The following is a 19,920-nucleotide window of genomic DNA, read 5'->3' as shown; positions in this document are numbered from 1 at the left end:
CTTTTTATTTTGGCATCTTTCTCCTTCCCTTCCAGTGCAGAAGAAGGGTCATGACTCAAAACGTCAACTGCTTATGCTGAGTTCCTCCAGCATTTTGTGCGTGTTGCTACCAACACAAGTTTTAGCATTAAGGCAGAGTCTGTACTGCTGCAATCTGCCCGGGCCAGGTATACTGCATCCCATAATCAAATCATGGTGACTTCTACATTGGAGAAACTAAATGCAGAATCAAACATTTTGAGGAACACTTGTTTCCAGTTCAAAGAAGCAACTTTGAGCTCAGTGTTTCATGCTATTTTAATTCTCTCAATCCTGTCTGGGCAAACTTTAATCTCAAATTCTAAGTTACTCGCTTTTGTTCCATTTCAAAAATGCTCAGTTCTGCTCTGGGGCATCTGTCTGTGATATAGCTTGTTCTTCTCTAGCAGCATAGTTTTATCTGCCAACTGATGTCTTTTCCTTCAACTACTTCTATGGTTTTTCTGTATTTCATTGCTATCCGGAGAAGACAAATCTCAGTTGTATTCTGCGTACATATTTTGATAATAAAATGAACCTTTGCATTTTACAACTTTTTTTATTCCTTTGTATCCTCACTGTTAACTGCCCTCATTTCACAAATGTTGTTCATTTTCTCTCTTTCTAACTGGCTCCATTAACCCATTGACTTCATGCCTTCATCTAACTCTCCCATAGCAATCTTGGTCTTAGTCTATCATTTTACTTGGTCTCATTTATCACTTCTCTATAGTTTATTTCTCAGTACTCATTAAGGGTGCCTAACCTGAAGTGTTAATTGCTCCTCTTTTCAGATATATCCTGACATTCTTCTGCTATTATATCAAAATTTCTGCTGCTACAGTTTTGTTCTTCATTTTAGTTCTTTATCAAATATGTACCAACTAGTATACTTGAATTTGTGAAATTAATACATTCCATTCATTTGAGACCAACTCTATAACTTAAAAGTACTATCAACTATTTTGTAACGGTGTATGTGGTAAGGCAGCCTGATGATAAAAATGTACAAGTCCTTCTAAATAAAAAATTTAGAACATAAACAAATAATATGAAATAAAACAATTATTAATAGATACATTAGCTACCAGATTATTTTTTTGGATCTGGTATGGAATTATCTTAAAGACAGGAAGAAGCAGGTAGGCTAAGCGCAGCGTTATTCAATTCCAGTAACAGTATCTAACCCATCTGGCTGTGCTCATGGAACTTCATCTTAGGGCTCTTTTCTGAATGCATCACAAGGGAAATGAATACTTAAGTTATTCTACAACAGAGTGAAGTACTATTGTAGGAAAACATAACTAAAGTATAAAAACCTTATTCACAAAAGCAATTAAACTTTGCAGAAAATGGAAACAGTTGGTTAACCCAAAAGGTCAAGGTTGCAAATAACCAAGTATAAAACATAAGCAAAGCAAGAAAGAGGATAATTAAAAGCTGTTTTTAAAATTATTGCACTGACAGTGCAAAAATACTAGTCAACATGGCAGTTTCAAGGTTTTTATTTTTCCTCTGAATTTGGTAAAATAAATCAAAGCCCATATTCTAATTTGCTCATGCTCAAAGATTTTTTTTTAAACTAACAAATAGTATCTCCAATATGTACAAATTGAAACTACCTGCTCACTTCCAGGAAGTATAAATATTCTAAAAATCACTGTGACATAGATGAACCAATGATAATAAACCCAAAGATAACATCAAAACTAGGTCAGGAGCCTTTGCGGTTTGCTTGCAGATCTTGTTTTGAAGTTCAACAATGGTTCCATTAATTGAAATCGCTTTCAAGGACATCTAATACTTCTTGGTACATTTTCACTCTTGTAAAATAATTATTTTGTAAATCATTAAGTATCTTTTGACAAAAGGAACACATTCAAGGAATTTACTCCTAGCCCCGTCACATGAACTTCACCTCTGAAGTTAATGTGCAGGTATCAGGCAAGGATAGTACTGAGATGTCATGAGACCTCTAATGGTTAATAGTTTTTATTATTATGATATTAAGCTTTTTGGACAATGCATGAGAATGCCAGGCTGTAATGACGAACCAGATTCTTCCATTCATTAAGGAAAGAAAATAATGTTTAAAGAAAGTACTGACTATTTTTAATGTTAACATATCTCTTGGTAATTTTGGACAGTTTTGATTTTAAAAAAACGTTGTAGTACACTGATTTGAAAAGTTCAAAATTTGACAAGGATCATACCATGTGGAATCTAAGCAGTATTCAATGTATTAAAGAATATTATGAAATTTTAAAATTATATATTTGTTATTCTGGTGGTATCAAATTCTTACAGCTTGAGAAATAAAGCAGAAAAACAAATATAGCCATCAGAACATTATATTCCTCACAGCAACAAATACTTCTGTTGGCCTTTTTTCCAAAATCTTTTGAATTCTAACATTCCTCCAGATCCTTCTTCCTCTTCACTTTATTTGACTGTCATTTCTCCCCATGATTTCATTTTCCCCTCTGATCTTCCCCTCCTTGATTATGACTATTAGTCTTCAGTAGAGGCCTCAGCTTCAATCTGCCAAGTTCCCATCTTACCCAAGCCCAAACATTGAACTTCTCTGCCACTCCTGCTTATGTACCCATTGTTTGACCTGGTCCTTACCCCAGAATGTGGACCTTTTCTTCCAACTCCCGAATTCACAATACAACTGGATCCATCCTTCCGATCATGGTAGAGTCATTCATTGCTAATTGCTATCATGACAGATTTTGATTTTACTGCTTATTTACTCAAAGCCAGACTATTCTGAATCCTTCTGCTTACTGAGGACTAGCCCCAGCATCAAACCTGCTGACTGGGAAATGCTATCGTCGTTGTGGCTTGATAAACTGATGTCTACATTACAGAAGCTGAATGCCTGTTCACAGACTCTTCCTTGCGCCCTTAATCATGCTCAAGAGCAAGCTTCTCTCCACCTTGCTTTATCTGATTAACATGGACAGAGACACTCACCACATAATTGCTAACTTTTAAGGCGATTTACCTACCATAACTAACAAGCCGTACAAATATGAGATATCCTGGGAACAATCCAAGGGGAATTTTCCAGATCATTTTACTGTCTCTCAACTACTTAACATTCAGAGACAAATCTAACAACATCAACAGCAAAGCTGGCTCTCATAACTATCCAGACTGTATATCCTAACTTGGAGCATTGAATGCATTTTACAGAAAAGTATTTAACAGAAGTGCTTTGGGAAACATGGAGGTCTTGGAAAATGAAAAGCACCGTATAAATGTATATCTTTTTTACTATTAAATTACCATAATACTATGTGTGCAATTACAAAATAACAGTCACATCTATGTAATACAGTGTCAAATTGGGAAAAAAAACATTCAGAACAGAGGCGAAATCAGAGAATTAATAATTACCCAGAATTCTTGGGCTCATTATCTCGTGGATTACCTCCTTTCAGTTTTCTGACGAGTTTTTCACTACTGCGTCTAATGGAAGCACGAAGTTTACTGAAGGAACCACTACGCTTCAAAGATCCAGTTCCATCCTGAAAGCCAAACGATAGAGGGCAAATTTCAAAGTCTATTTAACTCAGTTGATCTGTCTTTTGATGTGTGAACATATTGAATTCCATGAAAGGAGACTTAAATGAGAAATACTACAAGATTACTTTCTTAACATTACTGATAGAAGTTTTATATGGTTTGTTATTATCACAATTATTGATTTTCATTTTTGCAATTATTTGTTTATATTTCAACATTCAATTGATTCTTTTAATCAAAAATATTATAAAATGTATTCTACATTGAGCACATCATAACAAAGAAAATTGGTGCTAATTATTGCTATGAATGCCTACATCAAACATCTTACAATTGTAAACAAAATATTTATATTTATGCCTGCTGCAATTTTTTTAACCAAAAAACATTTACTTTTTTGATATAATCCCTTGTATTCTGCTTTGGCAAACATTTATGATTAGAACACATTTTAAATTCCATTTGAAGAGAACTCCTGATCTATCTGCCGCATCTTGGCCCTTGCACCTTACTAGACTACCTGTACTGTACTTTGTAACTGTAAGGATATACATACAGTACTCTGCATTTTGTTATTGTTTATCCTTTTATAGTACTTCATGCTTGTCATAGATTAGGGAGGGGGAAGGTCACAGTGGGGATGAGATCCCACTACTTATTAATAATGGCATGTGTCTCAGGTAGTCTCTGATAATCAAGTCCAGCTCTAGGCCTTTGCAAGTGGCTTAGCTAGTAAGCCTGGCAGAACCCTTTCTATTGATAGAAGGTGGCACAGTGGTGGGTTACCAGCATCTTAAAACGAATCGTTCTAGGCAGATGGGGCTTTTCAGCCATGGGCAGCAGTTCATCTAAATGGAAATCTCTGATCTCAAACCTCCGCTTGCGGCAATACCCACTCATGGGGAAGGCTTCAAAAGTAACCCAAGGAGTATCCCTAAGGCAGTCCTATGTTGAGTTCAATGCTGACTGGCCACACTGCTGGACTACGCTGTATTTGTCTCTGCCATTCCTTTAGACTCATTAGCTGCATGGAGAGGGAGAGCCTGCTGCATAGGGAACAGCTTGTCCTCCATAATGTACTCTCCTGGCTTGAGTATCAACTTTGACAGCTAAGATGCAATATCCCTGGTCAAACACAACCAGAGGATCATCACTATACTGCCTTTATATACTTGCGTATGAGATCATCTGTCTACATGACATGCAAACAAAGCTTTTCCCATATCTCAGCTCATGTGATAATAAACCAATTACCAACTGGACAATTACATAACTTTACATCACTTATAGATATAATCAACCTGATACCAATGAAGTTCTTACTGAGTTTTTTTCCAGCTGAAGCACCCATTTTCAACTAAACACCCTTTTTTTTGTTCCCTTTCAATGATAGAATCAACTGTAAAGAATATGATATAATGCACTGAGGTATAACTATTTTTGCAATTCAAGAAATACGCACAATGACTACTGTATATTTTCCGGTTGCAGATTAGTTACGACCAGAGGTATAAAGAGGTACACATCTAAATTTTGTGGTATAAATAGTTCTCAATTTTTACAATTTGTTTTTCAAATGCAAGCTCATACTTAGATTTTGTCTGGTAATGCATATTTATTAACATATCAAGACTTCTTGAACAGTACTTTCAACTTTTTAAAATTTCATTCTACTAATCTATTTTTAATCATGATTTTTAACACTGTACATTTCTGGTCTCCAAATTATATAAAGCTTCCAAAATTCAAAAAGTAATTTGCATTTATGACAAGATTGTAGCTATCAGAAACTTTTTCCTGGAGAAAAGGGGTTCAAAAGGATTGTTGCAAAGAAATTTCTACTTGAATCAGTACCAAATTACTAACATAGAAAATATCATAAATTCAGTATGAATTAAAAAGAAATTCTTCACCTAGTGACTTGAATGTGGAACTAGTTACTTAGGTGAAAAATGCATTTTAGAAGAATATGAAACAGAAAAATGTTGATAGATAAGACAGGTTTGCGTGGAGAAGAAATGCTAAATTGTCCTTTTCTGAAAAGTAGATGCAACGTAGTATTTGCTAATGCTGATTGCAAAATAGGCTTCACACTTTTCCATGGGGAGCAAATTCACTGTTTCAAACTTGGAAACCACAACAAATTTTGTACATATAGTATATTTTAGGTATATGATACAGCACATAAGAAAAAAAAAATCATAATATTGAAGGTATCCTTTCTGGTTGGGGGGGTACTGTAAAACTGTGAGGTGCATCATTAAAAATACTTAAAATTGCAGAAGAAATTGAAGCATTACAAAGCAGATCAGAGGCAAAAAACATTAGTTAGATATTGAGTTAGTTTATTTAGAGTTAGAAAAGAAACAATTACACACCTCTAGGCAACAGAAAGCAATTAACATTATGCTCTAAGTATTATACACAGTTCACCCAGAATTAAAAAAGCACCCATCAATAAGATTGTTCTAATATAGACCACAAGAGTTAAATGAGCACATGGAAGAACATGCTTATATTTAAAGAAATTCTTATCTGTACACATTCATGCTTTTTAATAGTTTTCTCATTTCAAAGCAGTCATTTCACAAGGTAAATCAATAAACCTATCTTGTAGTTACATGAAATACCAAATGAAAATGACAGAAGCCTAATAACCAATGAACAGGTGATTTAATAAAATTAATTAGCTTAGTTTAAGATAGGTATTCTAATTCTGAAGTATAGGCCCTCTATAATAATATTCTTGTCAGTGAATTGTAGTAATAAACAGAGTTTCAGACAGGACATAATAAAAATACAGCAAGCTCATCATCTGCAGAAATACAACAGGCTTTAAAAAGTTCTATATAAACAAAGTGTAGCTTGGTCAAAGTTATAAATTGCAGTAGTGCACAGAGGTGTTAAAAGCTTGAAGATGGTACATGCCATTCAAACCGGAGACAGAGTTAGTATCACAAAAGGTATCTACGCCTGTCAGACAAAAAAAAGAGAAGAGGGAAAAAAAAGACAAGTCAAAACTGTTGCAAAACCTTCAACAGTTTCATTTAAGATTATATGAACAGTATTTCTAGGTCAAGCTATCTGCTCACCACTTTAAAAATACAACATCTTTGCTTATACAGTATAGACCAATTATAAAATTGATTTACTACTAATAATATAAAGCTTGAAACTGTAGGCAGGGAGAAGGCAAAGAATAACATTTAGAAATAGAAACGGGGAGGCAATGTCAGCCAGTAGCATGTTGAGAAGGCATTCAAGAGCCAGGAAAGCAATGTGAGGAGACAGGAGGTCGAAGAAGGGACAATATTCCTTTCATTTCAGACCATTTGTCAAAATGTTTGCAACTACAGGACTTGAAGTGCAGTCACAATTATGTGGTAGCCATTTTTAACACTGCAACAACTTACAAACAATAATGTGACGGTCATTTAAATCTAATTTGTGATGTTGGTTAAGAGAGCTGCATCAATGTGGATAACTTTCTCATCTCATTCTCATACCAAGTCTCACAGGAAAAGGCAAACGGAGGACAAACAAAAGTGAGGAGGGTGCAGGAGAACGGTGGTCATGAAGTGTGTAAAAGTAGATGGAGAGATGATGTTGGCATGGGAAAACCAGATGGAGGGTGAGTAGAGGCTGACAAGAGGGACACACTGCAGACAGACAGGCAAACTGAAAGCATCAAAAGCTGAGAACACATCTGGAAGTTCAAGAGTGCACATCTCTGAAAAATGATAGTTAAAAATGCAAAAAGCAGCACCAACAAAGAGTAAACATCATACAGCAAACCATATTAAGCACATTCAGGATGCATTTGTGGAGCAATTCACAAAAAGGAAAATAATTAAACTTTACAAATTATAGATTTCCATTTGTTCTGTTCATCTATTCATATTGTGTTTTTCTACAGTGAGCAATATTAAAGCTTTGGAAAATTATGCTGATGAAGACCACCAGATTAATTTCCTCTCTGAAGCATCTAGGTTTAAGGTGAAAGGAATAGATTATATTGGCATTGTTTCAGCTACTAATTTTAGTTAGGGAAGACCAGAATTTACAATCCAATTTGAATTAGATACAAGGTGACTACTTTTTTCCAATAGTGAAGAATAGAGTTAAGCAAGGCTCTTATTGCCTGCACTTTTTTCACTCTCATGGTATTCCTGCACTCCCACCTTCAGTAAAGTTCCTGCAGGAATTTAGCTAACCTTCACAACAAATGGGAAAATGTTCAAACTGATGTCTACACTCAAGAATGAAAGTTACCTCATCGCAGTAGTTGAGCTGCAGTATATAAGCAATGCATGAATTTGTACACGCCTAAAGGCTGAACAATACATCATCAACTCATTCATTGAAAGATAATTTCATATCCACAATTCTTCTATCAACCACTGGGGCAACAAAACTGTAGATGGTGGAACCTGAAACAAAATAGCAATGCTGAAGAACTCAGCCATTCAAGCAATATGGGCGCAGAAAAGCAGAAACGATGAAGGGTCTTCAACCTAAAGCAGTAACTGGCTTTTCCGTCCACAGATGCTGTTTAACTGGCTAGTTTCTACAAACTGCTGCCCTTCAACAATAAATATTCAATAAAGAATCATTTCAGACATGTCCACTGACTCTCCTTTGTCTATCCTGCACGTTATTTCCTCAAAAAATTCCAACAGATTTGTCAAGCAAGATTTCCTCTCAAGGAAACCATGCTGACTTCGCCCTATTTTATCATATGCCTCCAAGTACCCCGAAACCTCATCCATAATAATGTCTCCACAATCTCTTCAGCTACCACCTTCAGAACCCATGGATGCAGTCTATCTGGTCCAGGTGACTTATCAACCTTTAGACCTTTCAAGTTCCCAAACAGTATTAGTAACTACACTCACTTCTGCCCTCTTACACTCTCGATTTTCTGGCATACTGCTAGTGTCTTCCACAGTGAAGTTTGAGGCAAAGTACTTATTCAGTTCATCCACCATTCCTTTGTCCCCTATTACTACCTCTCCAGTGTCAATTCCCAGCAGTCCAATATCCACTCTCACTCTTTTAACATTTATATAAGGGAAAAAAAATTGTATCCCATTTTATATTATTGGCTAACTTACCTTCATATTTCACCTTTTCTCTCTTTATTGACTTCTTAGTTGCTTTCTGTTGGTTTTCAAAAGTTTCCCAATCCTTTCACTTCTCACTAAGTTTTGCTATATTATATACCCTCTCTCTTTTTGCTTATATGCTGTCTTTGACTTTTCTTGTCAACCATGGTTGCCTCATCCTCTGTTAGAATGCTGCTACTTCTTTGGGATGTATCTATCCATCATATTCTGAATTACTCCCCGAAACTCCAGCCATTGCTGTTCTGGCATCATCTCTGCTAGTGTCTCCTTCCATTCAACAATGGCTAGCTCCGTGAATGCCTCTAATCCCCTTTACTCCACTGTAATACTGATATATCTGATTTTACTTTCTCCTATTCAAACTACAGGGTGAATTCTATATTATGATCACTGTCTTCTAAGGGTTCCTTTACCTTAGGCTCCATAATCAAACCTGGTTCATTACACAACATCCAATCCAGTAATATCCTTCCCTTAGAGGGCTCAACCACACGCTGCTCTAAAAAGCCATCTTGTTAGCATTCTACAAATTTTTCTCTTAGGATCCTCCACCAACCTGATTTTCTCAATTTAACTGCATACTGAAATTCCCCAATGACTACCATAACATTGCCATTTCTGAAGATTCTGTTGAAGGTAACAAAAAAGTTGAGACAGCGGAACACTAATATCTCTTTATGGTTTCTCACATTTGACTTGCATGGCTTACTCCACAAGCATAGAGGAAAAGTTGACATTTATCAATATTTTAGTGACAAGGTAACGTGGTGATTAAATTACCAATTACCAGGCAAAAATTTGGGCCACTGATTCAGACAAGATCTTGAATTCCAACATAACAAATAGGGAATTAAATTCAAGTGCTTTGATCAATTTAAAATCTTTGTAATTTTATATTTCCATTTATATGGCTCACAGTGACATTGATGTTCAAGTCACTGACAAACTTGCATATATGTGATATTATCTCAGTTGTTAATAAAAGGTGACTAGTTAAGGTACATTAGTAACAATACTGATGTTTTCAAACAGCTATTAACATCCAAAAATATCTTCAGCAAAAGGCAAAAAAGCAGCTGATGCCCCCAAGTCTTAATGCATGCATTTAGGGAACATCCAAGTCCAACTTGGGATAAGAATGTTGTCATGAAGACTTTCATTCCCAATGAGTGTGCTAGAGGGAAGCATTACATTCTTGTCTTTACTTCTTGAATCTTTAATACAAGGGTTTTTAGGTTTTCGTGTTATTCCCAAATTAACACCATTTTCATTTTTCTTGACAAGATTCACTTCTGATGACTTTTTTAAACTGAGAGGTGTTTCTGTATTTAGAATAATCATTGGGCCAAATTAATAGATTTTACAATTGGAGAGGATAATGGGGGAATACAAAGGCGATTGTCTCCACCTTCACCCTGGGTCCATCAGCCCTTTCTCTATTTTTGCCTGTTTCTACCTATCACCATCTGCCATGTCTCTCATCTGCAGCCCATTCCCACCCAACTCAATCTGCCTGTCATCCTCCACCTGTCCTTGGTCCACCAATCACCTACTGTCCCATCTCACCCATACCATTCTCCTCTTTAACTGGCTGTCTTCTCTTTACACGCTCAGTCTCATTGCAGGGTCTCAATCTGAAGTGTTGATAATTTAACTTCCATCCCCACCCAGAAAAGATGCTGCTCGACCCACTGAATTCCTCCAGCAGCTTGTTGTTCTAGATCCCAGCATCTGCAGTCTCTCGTGTCTTGTGTTATTTGTAGGCTTTCTCCAGCATAACCATTGGAAATTAGTAACAAGCTTCTACAGCATAATCACCAGAAACAGAAAACCAGGCAGTTGCAAACAATTCCTGCTTTAAAACAGCCTTAAAATGCAACTCCTTGTCATTGCTATACTGGGCATTTTAACCACAATTACTGTTGAGAAATCTTCGTAACCAAAGTAACTCTCATTAGCCAACAATAAAATAACTGGGCCCAGAACATATACATCTTTACAACTCAATGAAAAGATGTATTTACTTGTGCACAAGGATAGCATGGGCCCGTCGCCCAATCTGAACAGAAAAGAGTTTTTCTTATACTTAATTGGCTTATCAGTTACGAATATTGATCAAACTATATATGTTTGAATTCCTTACTCACAACATCAATTACCATTCACAACAGAGATGTTAAAATCAATCAAAACTCCAAGCAGACAGCCCATGATATTTTGAAGTTAATAAGGACAATAAAGGTGTTCAAAGTTAATCAAAACTTCGAGCACAGTTTTGAAGTTAGTAAGACAACAGAGCCTTAGTTATCGGGTATGTTCCACTCTCCGCTGAACATTGACAGCTCCTCTGTTGAGATTGTTAAGATCACCAAATTTCTTGGTGTTCACCTGGCGGAGAATCTCACCTGGTCCCTCAACACCAGCTCCATAGCCAAGAAAGCCCAGCAGCGTCTGTACTTTCTGTGAAGGCTGAGAAAAGTCCATCTCCCACCCCCCAACCTCACCAAATTCTACAGAGGATGTATCGAGAGCATCCTGAGCAGCTGCATCACTGCCAGATTCGGGAATTGCACCGTCTCAGATCGCAAGGCCCTGCAGCAGACAGTGAGGTCAGCTGAGAAGATCATCAGGGTCTCTCTTCCCGCCATTAGACATTTACACCACACGCTGCACCCGTAAAGCCAACAGCATTGTGAAGGACCCCACGCACCCCTCATACAAACTCTTCTCCCTCCTGCCATCTGGCAAAAGGTACCAAAACATTCGGCTCTCACGACCAGATTGTGCAACAGTTTCTTCCCCCAAGCCATCAGACTCCTGAACACTCAGAGTCTAGACTGACATCTACATCATTTATCATTATATTGTAATTTGTCCTCTACTGTGCCTATTGTCTTGTTTATTATTTATTGTACTGCCCTGCACTGTTTTGTGCATTTTATGTAGTCCTGTGTAGGTCTGTAGTCTACTGTAGTTTTTATGTTGTCTTACGTAGTCTAGTGTAACCTTGTGCTGTCTCACTTAGTCCAGTGTAGTTTTGTGTTGTTTCATGTAGCACCATGGTCCTGGAGGAACATTGTTTTGTTTTTACTGTGTACTGTATCAGCAGTTTATGGTCAAATTGACAATAAAAAGCGACTTGACTTGACATCCTTCTGTTATCTCATCTGTCTCTCGCGACGTCACTTTAAAAGGTTTTCCTTGACTACAGTTGCCTCAGGCTATCTTTGTTTTACTACAGCTTCCACACTATCTCTTGATGTCTGATGGTAATTCCTTTATAAATAACACAAAAAAGTCTGCAAATGCTGGAAAATCCAAAGCAACATACACAAAACGCTGGAGGAACTCAACAGGTCAGGCAGCATCTAAGGAAAAGAATAAATAGTCAAAATTTTGGACCGAGATCCTTCTTCAGGACTGAGAAGGGGGAAGACACCAGAATAAAAAGGTGGGGCAAGGGGAAAGAAGCTAGCTGAAAGGTGATATGTGAAGCCAGATGGGTGGAAAAGAGCAAAGTCTTAGAAGAAAGAATCTGACTGGAGAAGAGAGTGCACCATAAGAGAAAAGGAAAGGGGGCAGGGACCTGGGGGAAGTAAGAGGCAGGGGAAAAGTAGTACTACAAAAGGTCAGAGTGGGGAATAGAGGGGGGAGGGGGGAACTTGTTTACCAGAAAGAGAAATTGATATCATGCCATCAGGTTGGAGAGTACCTGGATGGAATACAAGGTGTTGCTCCTCCACCCTGAAAGTGGCCTCATCTTGGCATAATAGGAGGAGTTGGACTGACATGTCAGAACGAAAATCAGAATTAAAATGTCTGGCCACTGGGAAGTCCCACTTATGGTGGATGGTGCTGAGGTGCTCAACAAAGTGGTCACCCAATTTATGACAGGTCTCACCAAGTAGAGGAGGTGGCATCGAGAGCACCAGACATAATAGATGATGTTGAAGTGTTGCCTCACCTGGAAGTACTGTTTGGGGCCCTGATGGAGGTGAGGGAGAGGGTGTATGGATAAGTGTAGCACTTAGGCTGCTTGCAGGGATAAGTGTCTGGAGGTAGGTTAGGGGACGACAAATGGACAAGAGAATTGTGGAGGGAGTGACGCCTGTGGAAAGCCGGGGGGGGGGGGGGAGTAGTAGTAGGATCCCTTTGGAGGTGGCAGAAGTTGCGGAGGAAAATCTGTTGGCTGTGGAAGCAGATGCGGTAGTAGGTCGGGACTAGAGAGACTCTATCACTATTAAGGCAGAAGGAAGATGGAGTGAGCGCAGATGCGGGCAAGGGCAGCATCAACAGTAGAGCGAGGAAAACCCTGTTCTTTAGAGGAGGACATCTCTGATGTCCTGGAACGGAAAGCTGTGTCCTGGGAGCAGATGCAGCAGAGGTGAAGAAACTGAGAAAAGGGAATAGCATTTTTACAGGAAAAAGGGTGGGAAGAGGTATAGTCAAGATAACCATGGGGATCAGTAGGTTTGCAAAAGATGTTGATTGATAGATTGTCTCCAGAGATGGAGACAGAAAGATCAAGAAAGGGGAGGAAGATGTCAGAGATGGACCAAGTGAGTTTAAGGGCAGGGTGGAAGTTATAGTCAAAGTTGATAAAACTGAGAAGCTCAGCGTGGGTGCATGAAGCACCGTCAATGTAGTAGAGGAAGAAACAAATATTTCAAGATGCAAGTTACTAAAATAGCACAAGTACTGTTCTTAAAAAAAGCTTTGACTTTAATTTATATCTCAATCTCATGAATATAATATTCCATTCTTTTGTACTCTGTAAAGTGATGGTCAATTTTTTTTTATTACTTCCTAATTTTCTCTGCAAGAATCCTTCAGTGTGAGATGGACAGCCAAGTCATCTTGACACCATCACTGTTCTCAAGTTTTAGGACCAACACGGAAAGCAAGGGCAAGATTCATGCCAGAATTTTGTAGACTTTTTAAAAAAATAGACGATTAAGTATATCGCATTGCTGCTAACATAAAATCTCAACTAGAAGTGATAATAATTCGAATCCTTTAAGCTATTTTAAGCAAGTAATTCAGTGGAGAATTTCAAAAGTTTATAAATTTTTTAAATCATTTTATTATCTCTTAAGGTGAGAATATCACTGTTAGTAATCTTTATTTACTATAAAGTAATAAAGATTACTTTTACACATCTATCATCTAGGTCATTGGTATATCAAGCAGTAGTAAATCAAGGCAACTGGACTTGCTGTATTGTCTAGAAGTTTCACCATTCGTCCAAGAGGCTTTCTCAGTTCTAGTCCATGGTGGGTAGTTTTCCGGTTTATAAACACTGAGTGGTTTAAAGGTATAACAATCACATAAGGGACATTAAGAGTTGTAGAGGTATCGAGAGGGTCATTAGTCTTATCTTTGCATGAATGGAGGTGTCAATCATTGTGGGAACACCAGGACTGAGACGTTAGGACTGCAAAAGTGGTGTCATATCCCACCGCCTCTGCACATTTTGGACAGGGAGGACTAGTGGTTTGAAACAGAGGTTAAAGAAGCCATCTTTGTCAAACTAGAAAACCCATTCCTGAACAGAGGGGGTGGGGTATGACACCACCTATCAGCTACTTATAATGCAGTCCTAACATCTCTACCCCAGTGTCTCCATAACAGTTCACACCCCCATTCATCCAAAGACACGACTAATGACCCTCTCATTACCTCTACGACACTTAATGACCCTCATGTGACAGCTATTCTTTTAAACAACTCAGTTTATAAACCGTTAAACTGCCCACCATGGATTAGAACTGAAGAAGCCTTTAGGATGAGTGGCGAAATGTCTTCTAGACAACACAGCAAGTCCAGTTGCCTTGATTTACTACTGCTCGATATTACTTTTATACAATAATAGTTTGTCAGTTATATATTTTTTGAATGACATTATCAGAGCGATGTTCAAAATGAAAACATGCAGTTCATGTTGGTACAGTTATGCAGAAACTAAAAACTTTGTATTTCCTCAAATTAAAAATATGCAATCATAAAGTAAAAAGCAAGAAGCCAATGAGAAAATGAACCAAATTTTGAAAATTATGAATAGGATTGGTCAATTTCATAGTTAGACTGAATTATTAAAAATAAAACAACCTCATTCTGAAAGTTATTTCTAAACGCCAAAGTGGAAGAATGACCCAGAAATAGTGTCAGCAGTACACATGAAAATACAAAATTGCACGAGAAAAACACTTTAAACTCATACATAAAACATATATCAACCTGATTATTTACTGATCATAAAAAGTGAGCAAGCCAAATAAAAGATAAATAAAGAGCTGTACAGTACACAGTACCAACAAAAGTACAAATTTACAAAAAGATAAACCTCTAGCCTCTGGATTTCTTCTGGGAATTCAAAAGGAGAAAGACAATAATTAGTCAAAACATATTCTGCACATTTTTCATACCATTAAGACATTGGTTTCTTTCTCAACACAAGAATTATACAGCAGTTGATAGTGTCATATACAAAAGAAAACTATTTTCTGAATCGAGGTAAATTTAAAAATATGAATACTCCATATTTATTTATTCCTTCTCAAATACAAAACTCAATTTAGTTATGCAAGGTCTTTATTAATACTGTTTTATGCAAAGGAATATGAAATATCAGAAAATTTTCTGAAGTAAAATAAGTGCAAATTTCAACTGCCAAACTTTTTGGATACATGTTATCTTAGCTTGATACTTCATTTTATTTGTCTTGTAAATACATAACCCCATCAACAAATTCTAAGCATATCTGAATTTAAAATTATCCACCAAAATATCATTAATGAGAACTTCAAACCATAAAATATAGTCATATTCAAGTAGTTTTGCAATTACTGTGCATTTTAATATATCAGGCAGCAAAGATGAACAGAAGGATTCCTAAATGTTCTTGGATAGTAATTGAAGCAGCACAACAAATACGTGCCTTTATAAGGGAAAGCAGAAAATGTGAAAACAAGGCAGTCCTGTTAGAACATTGTGGATTGTTGACGCAGCCATGGGCAGAGTACTGTGTATAGTTCTATTGGTCTAGGGTTGTTTTCTTTCAAACAAAGAAATCCAAGGAAAGGTTTAATTAAATATATGTTAGTATAAGCTGTGAGAAGACGAACCTCCCTTCACAGAAAGAATAAAAACCGAACGACAGAATTAAGTCAACTGTAGAAGGGGATTGAAGAAGAAAAATTCAGAGTGATAGGTCTCTGAAACTTGCTCTCTGAAAATGTGGTAGCAGAAACCCTTACTCAATTTTTAGTACAAAAATGAGAACATGTAACACGCAAAGCAATGGAGTAAAAACCAGGACCTAATATTAACCGAGATTCCATTTTTGAAATGCAAACACGAGGAAATCTGCAGATGCTGGAATTTCAAGCAACACACATAAGTTGCTGGTGAATGCAGCAGGCCAGACAGCATCTCTAGGAAGAGGCACAGTCGACGTTTCGGACTGAGACCCTTTGTCAGGACTAACTGAAGGAAGAGTTAGTAAGAGATTTGAAAGTGGGAGGGGGAGGGGATATCCAAAATGATAGGAGAAGACAGGAGGGGGAGGGATGGAGCCAAGAGATTGGCAAAAGGGATATGAGAGGATCGTGGGACAAGAGGCCGAGGGAGAAAGAAAAGGGAGGAGGGGAGCCCAGAGGATGGGCAAGGGGTATAGTGAGAGGGACAGAGGAAGAAAAAGCAGAGAGAGAAAAAGAATGTGTGTATATAAATAAATAAATAAATAACGGATGGGGTACGAGGGGGAGGTGGGGCATTAGCGGAAGTTTGAGAAGTCAATGTTCATGCCATCAGGTTGGAGGCTACCCAGACGGAATACAAGGTGTTGTTCCTCCAACCTGATTGTGGCTTCATCTTTACAGTAGAGGAGGCCGTGGATAGACATATCAGAATGGGAATGGGACGTGGAATTAAAATGTGTGGCCACTGGGAGATCCTGCTTTCTCTGGCGGACAGAGCGTAGGTGTTCAGCGAAACGATCTCCCAGTCTGCGTCAGCTCTCGCCAATGTATAGAAGGCCGCATCAAAAGAACCAGATGCAGTATATCACCCCAGCCGACTCACAGGTAAAGTGTCGCCTCACCTGGAAGGACTGTCTGGGGCCCTGAATGGTAGTGAGGGAGGAAGTGTAAGGGCACGTGTAGCACATGTTCCGCTTACAAGGATAAGTGCCAGTAGGGAGATTGGTGGGGAGGGATGGGGGGGACGAATGGACAAGGGAGTCGTGTAGGGAGCGATCCCTGCAGAAAGCAGAGAGAGGGGGTGATGAAAAGATGTGCTTAGTGGTGGGATCCCATTGGAGGTGGCGGAAGTTACGGAGAATTATATGTTGGACCCCGGAGGCTGATGGGGCAGTAGGTGAGGACAAGGGGAACCCTATTTCTAGTGGGGTGGCGGGAGGATGGAATGAGAGCAGATGTGCGTGAAATGGGGGAGATGCGTTTGAGAGCAGAGTTGATGGTGGAGGAAGGGAAGCCCCTTTTTTTACATCTTCTTCGTCCTGGAATGAAAAGCCTCATCCTGACAGCAGATGCAGTGGAGATGGAGGATTTGCGAGAAGTGGATGGCATTTTTGCAAGAGACATGGTGAGAAGAGGAATAGTCCACATAGTTGTGAGAGTCAGTAGGCTTATAGTAGACATCAGTAGATAAGCTGTCTCCAGAGACAGAGACAGAAAGATCTAGAAAGGGGAGGGAGGTGTCAGAAATGGACCAGGTAAACTTGAGGGCAGGGTGAAAGTTGGCGGCAAAGTTAATGAAGTCAACAAGCTCAGCATGCGTGCAGGAAGCAGCGCCAATGCAGTCGTCGATGTAGCGTAGGAAAAGTGGGGGACAGATACCAGAATAGGTTTGGAACATAAAATGTTCCACAAAGCCAACAAAAAGGCAGGCATAACTGGGACCCATACGGGCACCCATGGCTACACCTTTAGTTTGGAGGAAGCGGGAGGAGCCAAAGGAGAAATTATTAAGAGTAAGGACTAATTCCGCTAGACGGAACAGAGTGGTGGTTCGGTCTGGAATCTAAAAAGAAGTGGAGAGCTTTGAGATCTTCCTGATGGGGGATGGAAGTATATAGGGACTGGACATCCATGGTGAAAATAAAGCGGTGGGGGCCAGTGAACTGAAAATCATCGAAAAGTTTCAGAGCCTGAGAAGTGTCACGAACATACATAAAAAAGGGATTGTACAAGGGGGGATAAAACAGTGTCAAGGTATGCAGAAGTGAGTTTGGTGGGGCAGGAGCAAGCTGAGACAATGGGTCTAGCTGGACAGGCAGGTTTGTGGACCTTGGGTAGGAGGTAGAAATGGGAAGTGCGGGGTGTGGGAACTATAAGGGTGGTAGCAGTGGATGGGAGATCCCCTGAGTGGATAAAGTCGGTGATGGTGCGGGAGACAATGGCCTGGTGCTCCTTAGTGGGGTCATGATCGAGGGGTACGTAAGAGGAGGTATCCGCGAGTTGTCGTTGTGCCTCGGCAAGGTAGAGGTCAGTGCGCCAGACTACAACAGCGCCCCCTTTATCAGCGGGTTTTATAGTAAGGTTAGGATTAGTGCGGAGGGAGCGGAGAGCAGAGCGTTCGGAAGGAGTGAGGTTGGAATGGGAACAAGGTGTGGTGAAGTTAACACAGCTGATGTCCGTTATTTATTTATATACACACATTCTTTTTCTCCCTCTGTCCCTATCACTATACCCCTTGCCCATCCTCTGGGCTTTCTCCCCCTCCCCCTTTTCTTTCTCCCTAGGCCTTCTGTCCCATGATCCTCTCATATTCCTTTTGCGAATCACCTGTCCAGCTCTTGGCTCCATCCCTCCTCCTCCCGTCTTCTCGTATCATTTTGGATCTCCCCCTCCCCCTCCCACTTTCAAATTTCTTACTAGCTCTTCTTTCAGTTAGCCCTGACGAAGGGTCTCAGCCCGAAACGTCGACTGTACCTCTTCCTAGAGATTCTGCCTGGCCTGCTGCATCCACCAGCAACTTTTATGCGTGTTGCTTCCATTTTTGAAAGGCTTGTTCTGTGTCACCAATTCCTATGATTTTATCAATTCATTAGCCAGAACAAATCTGCCAAACCATATAGCATTGTCACAATTTATTTCTCAGAATTTCAAACCATTTAAGCCTATTCATTATGAATTAACAATATAATGCTCCCCCCAAGAAATCATCAACTGTTCAGCAATAGAGTACTCAACCAAGTATTCCCAGTGTCCTGTCAATTTGCTTTATATCTGGTTTCAAGAATGCACAAGTCAGAGTTCAATTATTTCTCTTCCAATTTAACCAGCATACCGAAGAATCAATAACGGCACCTTCAGTCCAAAGAATCATAGGGAAGGGAAATATTCAATCCCATCTTTGGACGTACTCTAATATACAGTAAAATTTAATGAAAAGCTCTCAATACCAAATTCCTCAAACTCAGATTTCCACACAATCATTTGAAGGAAGTGAGATTAGTATACAATGGCATAAAAAAGTTTGGGCACCCCGGTCAAAATTTCTGGTACTGTGAATAGTTAAGTGAGTAGAAGATGAACTGATCTCCAAAAGTCATAAAGTTGAAGATGAAACATTCTTTTCAACAGCTTAAGCAAGATTAGTGTATTATTTTTGTTTTGTACAATTTTAGAGTGAAACAAAAGAAAAGGAGCACCATGCAAAAGTTTGGGCACCCCAAGAGATTTGAGCTCTCAGATAACTTTTACCAAGGTCTCAGACCTTAATTAGCTTATTAGGGCTATGGCTTGTACACAGTCATCGTTAGGAAAGGCCAGGTGATGCAAATTTCAAAGCTTTATAAATACCCTGACTCCTCAAGCCTTGTCCCAACAATCAGCAGCCATGGGCTACTCTAAGCAGTTGCCTAGCACTCTGAAAATTAAAATAAATGATGCCCACAAAGTAGAAGAAGGCTATAAGAAGATAGCAAAGTGTTTTACAGGTAGCCGTTTCCTCAGTTCATAATGTAATTAAGAAATGGCAGTTAACAGGAATGGTGGAGGTCAAGTTGAGGTCTGGAAGACCAAGTAAACTTTCCCAGAGAATGCTCGTAGGATAACTGGAAAGGCAAATCAAAACCCCCGTCTGACTGCAAAAGACCTTCAGGAAGTTTTAGCAGACTCTGGAGTGGTGGTATACTATTCTACTGTGCAGCAACACCTGCACAAATATGACTTTCATGGAAGAGTCATCAGAAGAAAACCTTTCCTGCGTACTCACC

General features: G+C 38.9%; 1 protein-coding gene across 9 annotated transcripts in view; it reads right to left on the bottom strand.

Annotated features, from left to right (window-relative positions):
* Positions 1–19,920, bottom strand: part of klc1a (kinesin light chain 1a) — a 115,011-nt gene that overhangs the window by 21,080 nt on the left and 74,011 nt on the right. For 7 of the 9 annotated variants that reach the window (XM_063047876.1, XM_063047927.1, XM_063047900.1 and 4 more), the window contains one exon: positions 3,424–3,554. In XM_063047876.1, coding sequence (XP_062903946.1) covers positions 3,424–3,554 — 131 coding nt within the window. The other 2 variants (XM_063047935.1, XM_063047941.1) reach the window with 2 other exon arrangements.

This window comes from Mobula hypostoma, chromosome 1, assembly GCF_963921235.1.
Source record: "Mobula hypostoma chromosome 1, sMobHyp1.1, whole genome shotgun sequence".
NCBI classification, from domain to species: domain Eukaryota; kingdom Metazoa; phylum Chordata; class Chondrichthyes; order Myliobatiformes; family Myliobatidae; genus Mobula; species Mobula hypostoma.
The sequence above is the reverse complement of the archived record's forward strand: the minus strand, read 5'-3'. Positions and strand labels throughout refer to the sequence as shown.